Genomic DNA, 17,831 nt, shown 5'->3' with positions numbered 1-17,831 from the left:
TATGTTAATATTGTGTCGATTTGGTTGTTGCATATAATCTATTTCTTATGCACTAATGCCCTCCGATACTGCCTGGCTCATGAATATTAATTAAATAGCCTGCATCCGAGCATTCCATTAGCAGAAAATTAGTTAATGAATATTAATAAGCAAACCCTCGCTGCAGTAGGATTTGTAAATTCTCGTTTCACCGAGGCTGAGTCCTGAGCGCGAGAGAGACGCAGTGTGGGCGGGTTAAGAAACTGCGAGAGGGAGGAGATACCACACCGTCTCTCTTTTTTAATACACGGCATCCACTGAAAACGGGGACATTGGTTTCTTCGTATCTAATCTTCAAATTCCAGGTTCGTTCCTTCTCACAGTTCGAATCATTTCGGGAGGCACCGGAGGCCCCCAGCGCTCCACCCATCGCGAGCATCAGACTGTCATAGGTGTGAGTCTGACGGGTGTTTAGAGGAGACTGAGCGGGGTACCATCTCACACCTCACGGTAACGGACATTTGATCCCAACATAATATTTTTTAATGTAATTCTTGCGCTTAACACAGGTGTTATACTATCTGAACAGCTTGCAAATATTATTATACGGTGATTTTGTAATTTATTTACAGTCTTAAAAAAATCGATTAATGTTTGTCGCATATATGTGTGAGATCTATGAGTGCGCTATAACACGTTTAACACCGGTCGTTTTAATAACGCGTTTTAAACACGAGTAGGTTATGTCACGTAGCTATCAGTCAGTCATCCAAGTTGGAAATGTGTTAATCTTGCTTTAAAAATACTAATGTAAGTAAATGACATAGTCTTTCTAAATCTTTTCAGCTCAGATGTTATTCGAGGTCAAGCGTCATGAATCACGTTTGATATTCTGTTAACAAACCTGCCTGTGATATCCGCGCGCGCGCGCCCGTTCGCGAGGATAGGCTACACCTGCACGCGCGTGTGAGCGAGGATGCGCGGACTTCTCAATTTCACGCGCACTCAGTTCGCTTAATACGAAGGTTTTATTGAGTGTTGATTTTCACTAGTAAATACGGGATATATAATAACCGACATAGCGTATCTCAAATGTAAGCCAGACCTCTTCGGCCATACTAGGCTACGAAAACGATGTCAAGGCTTTTACATGGACTATAATATTCACATTTACATAGAGCGGAGTATTTGTCTTAATGTTTACGTTTAAGGAAATGCAGGCAAGGAAATATGTCTGTCTCTGTCTCTTGTCTCTGCGCTTAACTGTTTCTCCTCTGTCCTCTCTCTTAAACTGCTTCATATCAGGTTAATGCATGTTATTTCCCTCTGTCCTTCCCCTCCTTCCTCCCTCAGATGGCCAGAATGAGTTTTCTCTCCTTTCTCCTCTTTTGCTTGACTTCGGTTGCCCATGGCAACAAAGGTCAGTCTCCTCCATCCTTCTGAATGTTGATACTGAGCATCCTGTTGGTGATTAAGTGTGAATGAGTGTATTAACATTTCTGTTCGCACCTCTGGCACAATCAGTTATTTAAACCAGAAGCTCAATTCGCTGTGCTGGGTGTTAATTATGAAATCAATGTATGCCTTCTGTATGAATGACAACAGCAGATTTTGTAGAGATCACAAAAGGTAGGCCACATCTCAAGGTGACATGGGAAGAGACGACATGCTGAAGAAAGTGAAATCCTAGGAGATGTGGGAAAGGATGTAGGAATCACACGTAGAAAGATAAAAACGAGTAGATGAAAGTTACGTTGAGAGCAAAATGTGGCGAAGGACAGAAAGGATGCTGATTATGTACTGTAGGATATCTGTAAGAGAGAAAGCGGGAGTGAGAGTTCGACTCTTGTCCTTGAAGAAAAGGGTGAAAGCTTATCTGTTCTCGTCTCTGCTATTTTTAGACACGTGAGAAACCGGAGATGTGATATTTCTTAATTTACGGCTAACGTTTCTCCGTATGTGATCACAGACATGCATTGCTCTTTCTGTCTATCCTCTGCACAGCTGTTGACAGAGTCGTTCAAAATGCTGTGGTCAGTGTGTGAGAGCGGCACGTGTGATAAATGGAGTGAGATGCACAGCGTTGTCTCTCACTGCGTAATCCAAGGAGTAATCCAGTGGTCTGATGCTCAGATTAATGTTATATGGCTGAGTGAGGGATGAGAGGGAGGAACGCGGGCGTGGGTGGGTGGGTGGGAGAGAGAGCGATAGGTAGAGAAATGACAAAAAAACGACAGACTAACTTGAAATATGAGAAGGAGGTTGTTAGCATGTAGCCACACATGAAACAGATTGGCGAGTTAGTGGTCAACACACTCTATAGTACTAGTATAATATCCTATGAACAGAGTCATTTTTATGAAGCATGGCTCAGTAATAAAGTTGTCATGATTTTTACTTAAGTTTCCATAATTTTTACTGGCACCACAGCAAGAAAATGATTGATTTAAATTTTTTAGTAATACATATTTGCTAGAAATATTTATATGTTTTTTTTTAAATATAAGTGATAAATTAAATTAATGTTTTTAACACTTATACTGATATTTTAACATGAATATACAGTTCCATTCAAATGTATGGTGTCGGTAAGATTTTTATTGTGTAGGGTACGTGCTGAATGAAATATATACTTTTTTACTGACCCCAAACTTAAAAAAAAATTTGATTGAAATTAAACATATTTTATGTAACTCCATAAATAAAACACACTAGAAAACACTGGCATACAAATCACGATAATATTGGACTGCAGTTCCCAACACACACCTATGTTCTTTAGACTATCAGGATTTTTTTTTTTTTTTTTTTTACAAATTTGGCAGACTCCTCTATGTTAGCCAGCTAGATAACATTATCTCAGTGACAAAGCAGCATCAAAGCAGATGCCAAAATGCATCACAGAAAACCAAATGTTTAAGTTGCAAGGCATAAAAATTGAATGCACAAGTTAATGAATGTAACATTTTTAGTGGCAATGCAGCACCAGCCAGAAAGAACCCAGGCCAGTGGGCCAGCCTTATTGTTGAAGGTTTCTAATATTTTAGGGTGTTAAATGTAGGTTTGCAAGGTTTGGTGTTCCTCCAAGCATTTTAAGAGAAGCTGTCTGTATTTGAGCGATAGGTGCAATATACCTCTGGGTGTGCGATCAGGCCAAACATTTCTACACCTAATTACTCTGCAAAGCAGCGAGGTGTGGCATGCTGTGTGTGTGTGTGTGTTTTGTGTGTCAATCCCCATATGGGTATGATTGTAACTTAATGTGCAAGTGTTATGCATACGTACAGCTGGCCGAACCATTGCACCATCTGTCACTGATGTATTTTAGCATGATTTTTTTATTTGTTGCAAAGTCCTTCGGCTTGGACTGCTTGTGTTCGTCTTTGAACCTCTGTTCACCCACCTTCATGACGGCGTGTTATAAATAGCCTTGTCAAAAAAAACAAAAAAAATCACAGATTGTTCTTGTAGCTCTCATGCCTGTCCCTTGCTTTTGTGATTGTTCTTTCTCAGCTAATAAACACAAGCCATGGATCGAAACGGAGTACCAAGGGATCGTTATGGAAAACGACAACACTGTCCTCCTCAACCCCCCTCTGTTCGCCCTGGATAAAGACGCACCGCTGCACTATGCAGGTAAGGATGCATATCATGTCGCACCTTTATGCGTTGAGCTGCAGTCACTTTAACGATTTCTGTATCAGTCATTTCAGTAGGAATACACTCAATTAGGAATTTCGTGTGAGGACTAAAGATTTCCCCCCTCAGATTTCACATAAGGGTCAACTGTTCATGTTAATATGCTGCGTTGACCAACAATAATAAGCTGCTTGGTTTGTTAAATAACAGTAAAATTGAACGCACTGTACTCCTATCCCTTATAGACTAATATGGTGTTACCATGAAGGTCTGTAGACAAATCATCTTATTTGTCTGCAAAATTTCTCTGAAATTAGTGAATGTGACCAGATATTTAGTCATGCTTTGGTAAATAAACAAATTACAGTGCAATTATAAAGTGTACAGTAAGTATATTGTCTATTGTCAATAATAGTTATGACAAACTTGAAACCTGTTTGGTGAAATTTTTCACCCCGATGCTAAATTTCTGATTGCATGGATTCCTATTGAAAGAACTGGTGAAAATTGGCTGAACGGCGATAAAAGTGATCTGTAGTCAGTAAATAGAGTAAATAAACTCTTATGCATGAAGTGTGAAAAGGAAAAACTAATTTAGCATTTAATATTACTAGTGTATTTCCAACTGACAGGGTCTAGTGAAGGGTTTGGTGTAAGGGTTATTTTGAAGGGGAGGGGGCAACGTTGGAGCTTCTAGCAGCCAGTTTAGTACTACGGTAATTACATGTTATGTTTACACAAATTACAGAGGGATTACGGCTCGTAGACCTCCCCCCTCACAGGCTGAGCTAACATTCACAGTGCTGTGTCATGTGTGACAGCATTTCCTGAGCGCAGACAAGTGTTTACTTCCAGAAGAGCACTCAGCAGCCCCTTACACATCATTCACATATGTATATCTTTTTTATTTTTTAGCAAATGGCACTTTAAATTAGCATTTGTACAAAGGTTGTCACAAACACACAAACACAATATATTTTATTGAAATGTAGTCAATGCAGATGTATTATTCTCTTGTCAGGGGAGATCTGTGGGTTTAGGGTTCATAACGGACCGGGTGGTTCTGGCTCGGCTCAGTTCGAGGCAGTGGTGTTAGATCGCTCGACTGGAGAAGGTCTGGTCCGCTCCAAGGAGCCTCTGGACTGTGAGAGCCAGAAGGAGCACAGCTTCACCATTCAGGCGTATGACTGCGGTGAAGGTCCTGACGGGACCAACAGCAAGAAGTCTCACAAGTAAGAGATTTCTTCGGTTCAGATGGAATTTTCCTAAAAATCAGGTTTCTGCTCATTTCTGCAACATCTGTCACATTCTCACACTCTTACCCCACTCTTCCCAGGGCCACTGTGCACGTTCGTGTAAATGATGTGAATGAGTTCTCTCCTGTCTTTGTGGAGCGTCGGTACGAGGCGTCGGTGCCCGAGGGTCGTCTGTTTGATCGTATTGTGCGGGTGGAAGCCGTTGATGCCGACTGCTCACCTCAGTACAGCCAGATCTGCTTCTATGACATCATCACGCCCAACGTCCCTTTCACCATTGACAACGATGGTGAGAACCACAACTGCCAGCTCTGATAAAATACAGATACACGGTGCACTTTTTATCTCATGTAGGGGTGAACGGGGACTATTGATGACACCTGACAAAAATAGTGATTTTAATTTTAATATGTAAAATTGAATATGTAAGCATTGAAGATTAAATAGAATATAAAAATGGAATAAGTTTTTTTTACATTAATCAATGTTCTAGATTTTAGTCTGGTGAGTCTTTTTTTTTAAACTATTATTTTTTTTACTATTTAATCTCCAGGTTGATTAAAATGTATTAAATATAACATGATTGAAAGGCTCACCCTATTGCCAGCAGCTTCCATAAAAGATCTGATCAGTACTGTAAGGTTGGATGCAATTTAACTGTAGTTATGAAATGAAAAGCAGTACGAATTGAAGGTGAATGAAACTGTATGAATTGAATGTGAATTGAAAAATGTAATCTTTAAAGCACATTATTCAACTAAAGCATGCAGCTCAAGGATGTTTTATTATTATTATTATTTTTTTTATTCAGCTAGCAACATGTTTTATTAAAAGGATTTAAAGGTTTGAAAAATCTGTATTATTTACCCCCATATCTTTCCAAACCTGTTTGACTTTCTTTATTCTGTGGAACATAAAAGTTTTTAGTTTTTCCATACAGTCAATGTTCTGTTTTGTTAACAACATTCTTCAAAATATCTTCTTTTGTTATCTGTAGAATGACTAAACGATGACAGAATTTTAATTTTTTGGGTGAACTATCTCTTTATTCAAATAATTATAATGTAAGTCCCCATATAAATAAAAAACTTTTCAGAAGAGTATAATGTTATTACAGTGATGATATTGTTACTTTTAGATAAGCTTTTATTTAAGGGTTTTTAAATGGCCCAAAACTACTGTTACAGTCACCCCCCTAATATTATTGTTGTAATACATAATATTATAAGAATTCTTGTGAAGATCATCATTAATTTAATCATTATAATGTTGCATATAATTAAAAAATGAGGCAGTTTGTGAATGTTAAGCTGGCTTTTAGGGCAACTCTCTGAAAAGCCCAGTTGCTGCAGTGAGACGGAGAGATAGTCACTATTCCTGATCATTCAGTGCAGACCAGAGCACCCATTGACAGACTGAGGGGGAAGCGATCAATAGCCAACGTGCGGGTAACATGTCAAATGCTGATGAAGAAGGAACTGGCCAACTAAAAGAAACCAAAACAAGGGAGAAAGATACAATGAGCAAGCCAAACAAGGGAGAGAGCTCCTCTTTTTAGCCATGACTTTGCAGATTTTTCTGCTGTAGTGTATGTGGTTTGCTTTCGTAATTTGGGTCAGGCTGAACCAGACACCGCTGTGTGAATATCCTTTTATTTATTGTGCCCCTTCAAAATCGTTCTTTTACTCTCTCTCTCTCTCTCTCTCTCTCTCTCTCTCTCTCTCCCTCTCTCCTTCAGTCCACTGTTGGCCTACACCCGTCGCTGTCGTCTTTCATTGCTGTTTGTTTTTTCTCTCATTTCTCATTTTGAGCTGCTTTTTTAAAATCATATTCTCAATGTCCCTGACAGTATTAAATCTGCTTTATTATTTACAATCTGAGACTATTTCACCATAGCTTCTGGCCTTACATTTTTTTCAGCATTCTCTGTACTTATTTAGCCCGATATACACCCAACGGCCTTTTTGTTAGGCTGTCAATCACCCTAGTAGAAATCAAGAAAATCATCAGATCAAGCAACATATTTCCAGTCTTCTGTTGTCCAATGTTGTTGAGCCCATGCAAATTGTAGCCTCAGTTTCCTGTTCTTAACTGACAGGAGTTGCACTCAATGTGGTCTTCTTTTGCTGAAGCCCATCTATTTCAAGGTTTGACATGTCGTGCGTTCATAGATGCTCTTCTGTGTACTTCATGGTTATCTGAGTTACTGTTACCTTTTTCTCAGCTTGAACCGGCCATTGTCCTCTGACCTCCGGCATCAACAAGGCATTTTTGACCACAGAGCTGCCCCTCACTTTGTATTTTTACTAGGGATGCACGATATTGGATTTTGGCCGATATTCGATATGCCGATATTTTCTAAATAATTTTGGCCGATGCCGATACCGATATCGATATATATACAAATATATACTGATATATTTACAAATATATACTGATATATTTAAACTTTAATTTTACTGAAGAGAAATCCATGTATCTCTTCTGTACTGATTCTACCATAAATTTATTATTTTACAAATGTAGACAGACATTCACATCTGAAAAACAGGTCAATTATTTCACTTGGAGAATATCGGTTTGGCTCATCGGCAGAAATATTCATATCGGCCGATACCGATAATTGTCATTTTAAGCTTTTATCGGCCGATACCGATGTTGTGCCGATATTATCGTGCATCCCTAATTTTTACCATTATTTCCTTGGTATTTCTCCAAGGAAGTACCAAGTCTCTTTTTCAGACCATTCTTTGTAAACCCTAGAGATGTGTGTGAAAATCTCAGTAGATCAGCAGTCTCTGAAAAGACCAACCCATCTGGCTCCAACAGCCATGCCGTGTTTAATAACACTTAAATCACCATTCTTCCCCATTCTGATGTCTTGACTATGTCTACATGCCTAAATAAATTGAGTTGCTGATATGTAATTGGCTTATTAGATGTTTGTGATAACAAACAGTTGAACATCCATACCTTCTCTCTATCTCTTACAAATTCAGGGAACATAAAGAACACTGAGCCACTGGACTCTAAACGCCAGCGCGTCCACAGTTTCTGGGTGACAGCGTTTGACTGTGGGAAGAATCGAGCCCAGGCTGATGCTCAGGTCATAGTCACAGTAAAACCTTCCTGCAAGCCAGGCTGGATTGGTAATTATTTGTATTATTTTTTAATTTAATTTAATTTATTACATTTTATATTTTCTAGTATTATTTATTACTATTTCTTTTATATATATATATATATATATATATATATATATATATATATATATATATAAAATTGTATTGATTTATTGTCATGAAAAAAATACATTATCATTTGCCTTTTTATATATATAAAAAAAAAAAAAAATTCTAAATTGAAAACTGATGTTATGCTACATCCCATGTTATTTTCTGTAATTATATTTGTATGTATTTGAATTACAGGATGGACAAAGCGCCTCGAGTATACTCCTGGTTCTGGCAGTATCCCTCTCTTCCCGAATCTGCACCTGGAGACGTGTGAGGAGACGGTTTGGAACATCCAGGCTACTGTAGAGCTTCAAACGGGTCATATTGGGAAGGGCTGTGACAGGGACAGCTACTCAGATCGATCTGTGCGCAGACTCTGTGGTACGTTTGATTAATGCTGTTGATTCCTCAATTTGTCATTTCTTTGATAAATTGTCTACGGTTTTAATTAAAGGATAGCAGATCCTTGTTCCATTAGGATTAGAGATGAATAGTGAATGGAAAACTGAGGATTTCAGTCTCTGTTGCGAAACTGTTTATCTCTTTAAGAGCAGATGGGAAAATGTCCCAAATCATTCCATTCTCTTTAGATTAGCTGCAGAATGGAAATCTCTTCAAATTAGGGTGTACTCAATAATTATATAGTTCTTGCTGACACCAGCCCTGTTTTTAATCAATAATGTGTTGGCTTTTTAATGTTTTCAGGTGCTGTGAGGGGTGAAGTTGACCTCCTTCCACCTCCATCTCCTGCAAGCAATTGGACCGCTGCGGTGCCGACTCTACCATCTTCTGATTCATCTCTGGTCTTCTCCTTCAATGGCTCCACCCATGTTGCTGTAGTACCTGATTCCATTGCTTCAGCAGTATCCGGTGATCACTTCACCCTGCAGTTGTGGATGCGAAGAGGAGGGGCCAGCACCCAGCCACCGGCCAATCAGGCGAGGGCAAGCCGTAAAGAGGAGGAGACTATTATCTGCAGCACTGTAAAGAATGGTCAGTCTTGTGCTGGTATTATCACCATACTAAAATATCAGTAACATTTCAATTCCAAAATTCCAATGCCAGTAAAATTATATATATATATATATATATACATATATATATATAATGTTTGGGGTTGGTAAGATTTTTGAAAGACGTTTCTGATGTTCACCAAAGTTTATATGAATCATTTTGATCATTTATATGACCAAAATACTGTAAAAACAGTAATATTGTGAAATATATTATTAGATTTTAAATGAGCTATTTTATATTTTATATATTTGTAAATATGATTTGTGTGATGGTAAAGCTTAATTTTCAGCATCATTACTCCAGACTCCAGAGTGTCACATTTAATATGCTGATTTGCTGCTCAAGAAACATTTCTCATGATTATCAATGTTAAAAATAATAATGCCTAATGCCTAATATTTTTGTGGAACTGGGAAACATTTGTTAAGGATTGTTTCATGAATACAAAGTAAAAAAAAATGCATGCATTTGAAATATACATTTTTGTTACATTATAAATGTCTTTACTGAGACTTTTGTTCAATTCAATTATTATTAATTTTAATATTATTTATTTTAAGTATCTTAATATATCTTATTATTAAACAATGGTATTGTACATATTAATATAAATATGAATAAGTGAAATTGAAACCATGGTATATAGTCTGCAATTACTTCTGAATAAAATAAGCAACAAACTCTATTTCTAATGCACAGATATGATATTTTGACAGATATTAGATGTGTTTACTATTATATGAAAATTGAAATGAAACATGAAACTTAGTACTGAAGTGCCAGACATCCCTGATCAATGCTCAGTGCTTAAGAACTCAAATTTGTGCAGCTCTATTAAAGAGTTTTGTGGTCTCATTTCCAGATGACTCATACTCTCACTACTCTTTATCGGTACACGGCTGTCGTCTCTCTCTCTTCTATTGGCCTGATGTGTCCACCGCAAGACCCGTCAAATTCCTTTGGAAACTGGAACAGGTAATCCAACTGTGACGGCAGATCTCGGTAACTTCAATCCTGTCACACACACTCTGTAACAGGAATGGTTTGATACATCTTGTTGTGGAATGCAATTCATCTGTATGTGTACACGTTGTTGTGGAGCTTAGCTGAACTTTGACCCTCTGACTCTGACAGGTGTGTGACAGCGAGTGGCATCACCTGTCCCTTAGTGTGCAGTTCCCCTCTGTCACACTCTATGTGGATGGCGTGACCTTTGACCCCGCACTCATCCATGACAACGGAGCTATCCCCAACCCGGCACCCCACCAGCGGCTGGTCATCGGAGCCTGCTGGGGTAATTGTAATATTAGTCATATGTGATAAAGCTTAGAGGCTGGTGTGACGGTATCAGCAGAAGGGGGAGCAGAAATATGTAGTCATGTTCTTTTCCCAGACTATGTGTGTTTCAGCTATTAATAGACTCATGTATTATTCAACTAAACAGAATCGTTCTTACACAATGTGGCTCTCGTTTAGTGTGTGTGTGTGTGTGTGTGTATGAGTGTGGTAGAACGATGCCCAAGCTTTCCAACTTCTGCTGTTCTTCTAACTGGGTCACCTAGTGTTAATCACCTCCTAGACTGATGTTTTGACACTGGGCAGAGTAATAGATCAAATAATGACAATTCTGCCATTATTTACCCACCCTCATGTTATTTCAAATGAAAAAAAAATGTGTTATGCTTTAAATTTTTACATGAACTTTTACTTTAAAATAAATAAATACAGCTTTTATCAGTTTCCTTTCAATTTTCAATCTTTCCGTTGCTGCAGAGCCAGAAGAGAAACCGAAAGATATTGTGAACAACAGCATGCCCGAGAGTAAAGACACAGGTGAGGTGCACACCATGTCTGTGTGTGGAGGAGGGTGTGCAGGTGTGAGGTCTTCACAAGCTGTCTGGGATCAATAGAGATGTTCACTTAAGTGCCGATATGTATTTAATGTTCAAATTGATTCATATTTATATATATCTTCTCATTTTGGCCCATAGTGAAGTTTGTCAGTGGTTACAAAGGGCTTTTGTCAGGAGTGACTGTGCGTCCAGGAAATGTGGAGCCCCACAGTGTTGTGGAGTGTCTGTATGCTTGTCGAGAGGGCCTTGATTTTGGAGACCTTGAGACTTTGGGCTCAGGCATGAAGGTACTTGGATTGTAACATCTTTACACATAATACAGCCGATTTTTCTTCCTAAAGGCATACATTTTTTGGTGCACTACTATAAATGATCTGCTTTGATTTGTTTTTGTTTTTTTTGTGTCTGAGATGCAAAATTATTTTCTATAGTTTAAGTCACATTTATCCTGGCACATCTCTTCCTCAGGTCCATGTGAACCCTAGCCAGTCAGTGCTGGTGTTAGAGGGAGACGACATCGAAAGTTTCAACCGTGCTGTTCAACAGGTGACATACAGGAACTCTCTACGATTCGCCACACCTGGTGTCCGGCCACTCAAACTGACCACCTCTCTCAGGTAGACAACCATCAACACACCCAAATAATGATCTCTCTGCAGCAGTTCAACTTACCCAACATATCTAAAGTCTTGTCAGAAAATGAATTAACTGCAGTGACCAACAGTAGGTTAGTTTCAACTACCCAAGTTGAAATTAAGTAACAAGATATTGTCCATAGCTATTGCCCAAGTGCAGAGTAAAGAAAATCTGTAAAATGTCATAATTTCACTTAATACATTTTTGTTGATAACAGCTCCCGTTTTTTTGGCAAGCATGTAGATATTAGGTATTTACTTTACTGCTTCCAGATATTAGGTCAATGGGTTGTGGTGACCAGCTGTAGAATCAACAATCAGATGGAGATTAATTTAACCAGCTGCTCACAGATTAATTGGCATAATCACATAAACATATGGGCACACATTTATGCAAAGTTGCAAACAGTGAATATAATATTCTGATTAATTAATAAAAGTAATCACAATTATACATATATAATTCAGAAGTTTGGGGTCAGTTAACTAAAAACTGAAACTAAAATAAATTAAATTTTTAATCAGCAAAGATGCATTACATCAATCAAACATGATAGTCTTTTTATATATATAATGAGATCAATTTTATTCACAAAATATTAACCATCACAATTGTTTTCAACATTGATTATAATAATAACTGCGTTTTGACAAGCAAATCAGCATATTAAAATGATTTCTAAATGATCTGGCCACACTGAAGACTGGCTGCTAAATATTCAGCTTTGCCATTACAGGAATAAATCACATTTTTAAACTTATTAAAATAGAAAGAGTTGTATTAAATTGCAATAATATTTCACAATGTTACCGTTTTACTGCATTTGCAAACTTGGTAAGCATAAGAGACTTTTTACCACTTAAAACATTTTTACCCACCTTAAATAAAATATTACATAATTGTAAAAGACCAATTGACTTAAAACATTGTTCATTATTAATGTGTTCATTTTAACACACTATAATCACAAAATATTCCAGCAAAATGTCTTAAAAAATATTAAGATTTTTTTATCAAATATGGAGTTATTCTCTTTAAATCATCATGTCTCTTTGTCCTTCTGTAGGTGTTTCAGTGAAGAGAGCTGTCTCTCTCTCAGACAGTTGGAGGGTTACCTGGTCGTGCTCCAGCCTGATGCCCCTCAGATCTCTCTCTCTGGGGTGGGACCCCACTTGGCCCGGCCAGCCGCTGAATTTGAGGGCCCTCAAGGGGTTCCCTTGTTTCCTGAGCTCCGTATCGTCTGCTCCTTGTCTCATGCTGTGAACACAGCTGCTCAGGGCATGGAAGGAGGGGGTATGTTTTGAACATCTCACCTAAAACAGTAATCTGTGAACCCACCGCTTGATGGATGACCTCTATAAGGGCTTTTTAATCAAAATGGATTCCATTCATTTATCCTTGGAAAATGATCTACACATCAGACCTTGTAATATCCCAGAGGCTTGACTTGATGAATAACTATGAACAAAAGATCTGCAGTCTATGAGCTTTGTTCTGGTTTTGTCCAGAGGCGATGCAGCATAGAGAGACTTTTTTAAATGAAGTAGTCAAGGTCAATGCACTGTCAGATATTTGCAAGTTAGTATGCAAGCATCGTCTCTTGATAGAAGGTGAGATCAAAACAAGCAATGGAATTACTTATTGACCCCCAGGTTAACCTGTTATTGGTGACTTTAGGCTTGTGCAATGCAGCAGACAGACCTTAGCTTTCCTCTCACTTCAGTGTTATGGCCAAAGGGCAGAGAATTACTCAGTCTTGTTCCATCTCTTTATTAGCACTGATGTCAGATGCTGTGGCTCATACTCTGGACGGGTGTGAAGTCCAGCCCTTGGGGGAGGAGCTGAACCCAGAAAGGGAGGAGCTTCTGGTCGACATGGAGGCATTAAAAGAGAGGGGACTGGACATCATCAACACAACGGCCTACATTGCCATCACTGGTAAAAAATATATATATATATTAGCTTAATGGCTTATACACTGGTGATAAAACTGTTTTAGAAATTGAAATATTAAAAGTTTTTTGTGTGTTTTATTTTGTATGAATAGTGTTCTGTGCTGTACATCTTCAAAATAAATTTCACTTGGTTTAATATGTTATTTAATAATGTAAAACATGTTTATACATGTTGAAGTGTTAATTTAGTGTCTAAATATGTTTTGGGGCTGTCAATGCAAATGATGTACAGGAATCAGTAAGATTTTCTAATGTTTTTGGGAACAGTCACTGAACAGTCATTTATTTTAACGAAAATACAGTGAAAATAATAATTTTATATTTGAATATATTTTCAGAAGTGATTTATTCCTTTGGTGTCAAAACTGATTTTTCAGTCATTACTCCAATCTTCAGTGACATATGATCCTTCAGAAATCATTCTAGAAAACAACAACACCTTGTTTCCTTCCTTTTCTCTCTTTCAGGAGCGGAATCTATCTCTGTGTATGAAGATGTGTTGCGCTCCATTCGCTATCGCTTAGCAAAGGGCTCTGCTCGTTTCGAAAGAAGGTTCCGGCTGTCGTGCTCAGAAATGAACGGCCGCTACACCAGCAACGAGCTGACGCTGGAGGTAATGAACACCACTGAACACACGACACTGATGTGGATCCTCCAGCCTGACCTACAGCACACACACTTCCTGACCGAGGGTACCACTGAAAGACCAGACTCTTAGTTAACACACACTCTCACTATCTTTGTCTGGTTTTCTCCCACTCTTGCTCAGGTGAACTTCCTGCACTCTCTGGACAGTCTGTACCATCCGTCTCACCTGCTGGCATCTCAGCAGCAGTTCCTCCACCCATCCCATCACACTGGAGAGCTCAGTGGACACACACTCCCTAACCCACACCGCAACTCAGGTACATGTTTGACATTTATATATATATAAACACACAGATATTCATCAGTACATCTTATTTTTCATCTCATAGGTTATTAAAAGTTTAGCTATAAAAATTCTTAAATATAAAGAATAAACGATGTTTCTCTCTCCTCGTGCGTACAGTTGTTCCAGGAGCCGCAACTGTCATCATCATGGTGTGCGTGGGTTTCTTGGTTGTCATGGTGATTCTTGGCGTCTTCCGCATCCGTTCCATCCATCGCCGTAGTGAAGGAGCAGGAGGCGGAGGCAAAGAGGGCAGCAACCAATGGGACGATTCGGCCCTCACCATCATTGTGAATCCAATGGAGGTATGAATAGTGAAGTAGATACAGCTGTTCCAAAGTTTGGGGTCTGTAATTTTCTCAATGTTTTTGAAAAGCGTCTAACGCTCACCAAGGCAGCATTTGTTTGATCAAAAACACAGTAAGACAGAAATAATGTGAAATATTATTCTTCTCATTTAATATAACTGTTCTCCATTTGAATATATTTTAAAATGTAATATATTTCCGTATTAGCAATGATACATCTTCAGCAGCCATTACTCCAGTCTTTAGTGTCACATGATCCCTCAGAAGTCATTCTAGCATGCTGTTTTGGTGCTCATTTCTTCTTATTATAAGTGTTGAGAAAAGATGTGCTGTCTGATACTCTTTTTTTCTTGGAATCTTTGACGAATAAAAAAATCAGCATATAATGTCTTAAGTGTCACTTTTGATCAATTTAATGCACCCCTGCTGAATTAAAGTATTAAATTATTTAACAAATAAATAATCCCACTGACCCCAAACCTTCTGAATGATAGTGGATGAGCATTATTACTAATGTGTGTGGTATCGTTTACGCATCTTTCTTTTTATTTTCTCTCTCAGACATATGAGAACCGCATGGGAATTGCACCAGATATGGAAGAGTGTGATGACGAGGAAGAAGTTGTGGATTCGCCAGATGATACCAGTGATGACCAACGAATCATCATCAAGAAGGAGGGAAGAGACTCCGCCCCCAGACGCTACTGAGCCAATTAACCACACCCACATAGTAAAACACCGCCCACTCATTTAAAATACAGGAATATACAAACACACACAGATGCACCATCAAAGAAAATGAATATTGTCTAACACGCCAGCGACACAATTATAGGATCTCAGCCTCTGTGAATGCAATGCTTCTCTCTGGAATGTACGCTCCCACAGTGCACAATGCATTCCCTCTTTGCCACTCTCAACCCAGATCCCAATATTTATTAATGGCACAATTATATGTTCATTCATCCTACAACCTTTCCAACTGATGTGCTCACAACACTGAACATAATGAAAACCCTAATTGTCAACTCATCTCAACTAATTGACTCTGAATGTTTCAAATTACAGCCTTTTGTAATTAATGTAATGCTTTGTGCCCAGTAAACCGAGTACAAAACTACTTCAGAAGCTGTATTTCCTCTGCACAATCTGTCTCTTGATACATTCCTTGAACAAATTCACATGTACAGATGTAGAGGACTAGTCAGTAAAGGTGTTTTGTAATAGTGATAGACTACAGCTAGGTATGCAAGTGCTTTCTTTTAAGCATCACAATGCACACACACACACACACAGAGACACAAATCTTCTGTGCACCTCTTCTCACAACCTCACAAAAAACACAGTACAGTGCAATGCCCTCTGCTGTATCAGAATGTTAGCTCAACTTGGGCAGTTTTGATTGTACTTAAATGTATGTAAATACAAATGACTACTACTATTATAATCATTTTTTTTGTTGTCGGTTCCATTATTTTCGTTCATTTTCAGTCTTTGCACTTTCAGATAGCCTCTGTATTTTTTTCTAATATCTCTTGGTAAAATACAGTGATAATGACAATAATAGTATTAGTAATAAGAGCGATAATGATTGGCTTGATGAATGTCTATTTATTTGTGTGTTCAATTGTGTATTTTAAAAACTTGTTAATATCTGATTCACAGTGGAACAGAAAGGCACATTATTGTGATGCCTAGAACACTTTTCACCTCCGCCATCATCCTCCCTCTCTCTTTTCTCTCCTGTCCATTCTCTGTCCGTACCCTCTTTAGATACTGCCACTGCTTTTTTGGTTTCTGAATGTACAACTGTGCCACCCCCTTCCTCTTTCCAGCTCGCACTCCTCCTCTCTTTTTCCCGTGACTATTTCTCTGTCTGTGTTAGTGTACAGTGGAAACCTGTCAGTAAATAAAGGCCTGTTGTTTTTGCAGTGTGATATTAAGAATGGATAAATTTGCATTAATAAGCTATGTTATTACAATGGTTACATTGGGACAATTAACTTTACTTATAGACACAATGACATGGATTATATGGATTGATTGTTATTGAAAACCGTCTGAAGAAATAATCTGTTCAAGAAATTCATAATAAAAACACACGGATGACGTCAGCAGATGGTTAGTGTTTTTTTTCCCTTCATGTTATAGTATTTAAAAGATGAAAGTTGTAGACTAAAAATATTTAAAAACAAACATCGCAAATAACAAATTACACGTACGATCATAATGTGATTATTTTGAGAGATGTGGATGGGATATGAAATATTTTAGAATATAAATAATGAATTGCCTGTGCATCCTTCCTCTTTTTCAGGACGTGTCCTCCTGTCTTAATTTTTTGGATGAATCATTCAACCTGCAATTATTAAAGATTTAAATCATATTAGTTCATAACAATATCACATTAAACGTGTGAATTAAATAAACCAAATACAGTTTTTTTGAGCCGATGTCACCATTTCTGCCACATCAGCTGATTTAGAATAACTTTTTGACTGCAAAACTAGCCATAGGAACTATTAGGAAATAATTTCTATAATCAATCAATCAATCAATCAAATTTTATTATAAGTATTACTTATGTCATAGGTTTTCCCGGTGTTTACAGTATTACTTTGCAAACTTTTTATTAAAAACAAAACATGAATACATCAGAATAGCATAAACAGTCAATTTTCAACAAGATACTCACAACATCAGAGCATGATCAAATCAAATAAATAAATAATAAATGCGTTATAGAGCTTTTTGACTTCATTTTTAATTTTTTGAAAGGTCTTCAGAGAAATGTTTGAATTAATTTATGAATTTATGAAACCGAGGGGGTGGGGGTGGGGGAGCATTTCTAGAGCTTTTCCAGAGCATTTCTGTTTATTGCAAAACTCTCTTAAATTACACATGCATATTCATTTTGAAAGTTTCAAGTTACAGAGCTCAAAATACACTGCGCAACAGTAATGATTTTAAAATTGTTGCTTATTCTACAAAATCCCTTTCCTGGATGTTGAAACAATATCA

The 17,831-nt window shown here is 37.8% G+C and overlaps 1 protein-coding gene across 3 annotated transcripts; it reads left to right on the top strand.

The window, feature by feature from the left end:
- Positions 1 to 197: 197 nt before the first annotated feature.
- Positions 198 to 16,924, top strand: LOC128031135 (calsyntenin-3). Of its 3 annotated transcripts, none has more exons than XM_052619371.1 (19): positions 198 to 489; positions 1,333 to 1,399; positions 3,493 to 3,615; positions 4,640 to 4,850; positions 4,955 to 5,163; positions 7,874 to 8,023; positions 8,306 to 8,491; positions 8,816 to 9,103; positions 9,990 to 10,102; positions 10,262 to 10,421; positions 10,901 to 10,960; positions 11,119 to 11,267; positions 11,449 to 11,597; positions 12,683 to 12,909; positions 13,393 to 13,554; positions 14,039 to 14,184; positions 14,341 to 14,476; positions 14,623 to 14,807; positions 15,372 to 16,924. In XM_052619371.1, exons 2-19 carry the CDS (start codon positions 1,333 to 1,335, stop codon positions 15,516 to 15,518), a joined length of 2,868 nt encoding a protein of 955 aa, XP_052475331.1. In that variant the 5' UTR covers positions 198 to 489; the 3' UTR covers positions 15,519 to 16,924. The 3 variants fall into 3 exon arrangements, with proteins under 3 accessions (XP_052475331.1, XP_052475333.1, XP_052475332.1); XM_052619372.1 differs by having other exon boundaries at positions 210 to 344; XM_052619373.1 differs by lacking the exon at positions 1,333 to 1,399.
- The last annotated feature ends 907 nt before the right edge of the window (positions 16,925 to 17,831 follow it).

This window comes from Carassius gibelio, chromosome A16, assembly GCF_023724105.1.
Source record: "Carassius gibelio isolate Cgi1373 ecotype wild population from Czech Republic chromosome A16, carGib1.2-hapl.c, whole genome shotgun sequence".
NCBI classification, from domain to species: domain Eukaryota; kingdom Metazoa; phylum Chordata; class Actinopteri; order Cypriniformes; family Cyprinidae; genus Carassius; species Carassius gibelio.
The sequence above is the reverse complement of the archived record's forward strand: the minus strand, read 5'-3'. Positions and strand labels throughout refer to the sequence as shown.

Coding starts and splice junctions, on each gene's coding strand:
- LOC128031135 (XM_052619371.1), top strand. CDS start 1,333: ATGGCCAGAATGAGTTTTCTCTCCTTTCTCCTCTTTTGCTTGACTTCG. Junction 10,961..11,118: donor GCCCGAGAGTAAAGACACAG/GTGAGGTGCACA, acceptor TTTGGCCCATAG/TGAAGTTTGTCAGTGGTTAC. Junction 11,598..12,682: donor AAACTGACCACCTCTCTCAG/GTAGACAACCAT, acceptor GTCCTTCTGTAG/GTGTTTCAGTGAAGAGAGCT.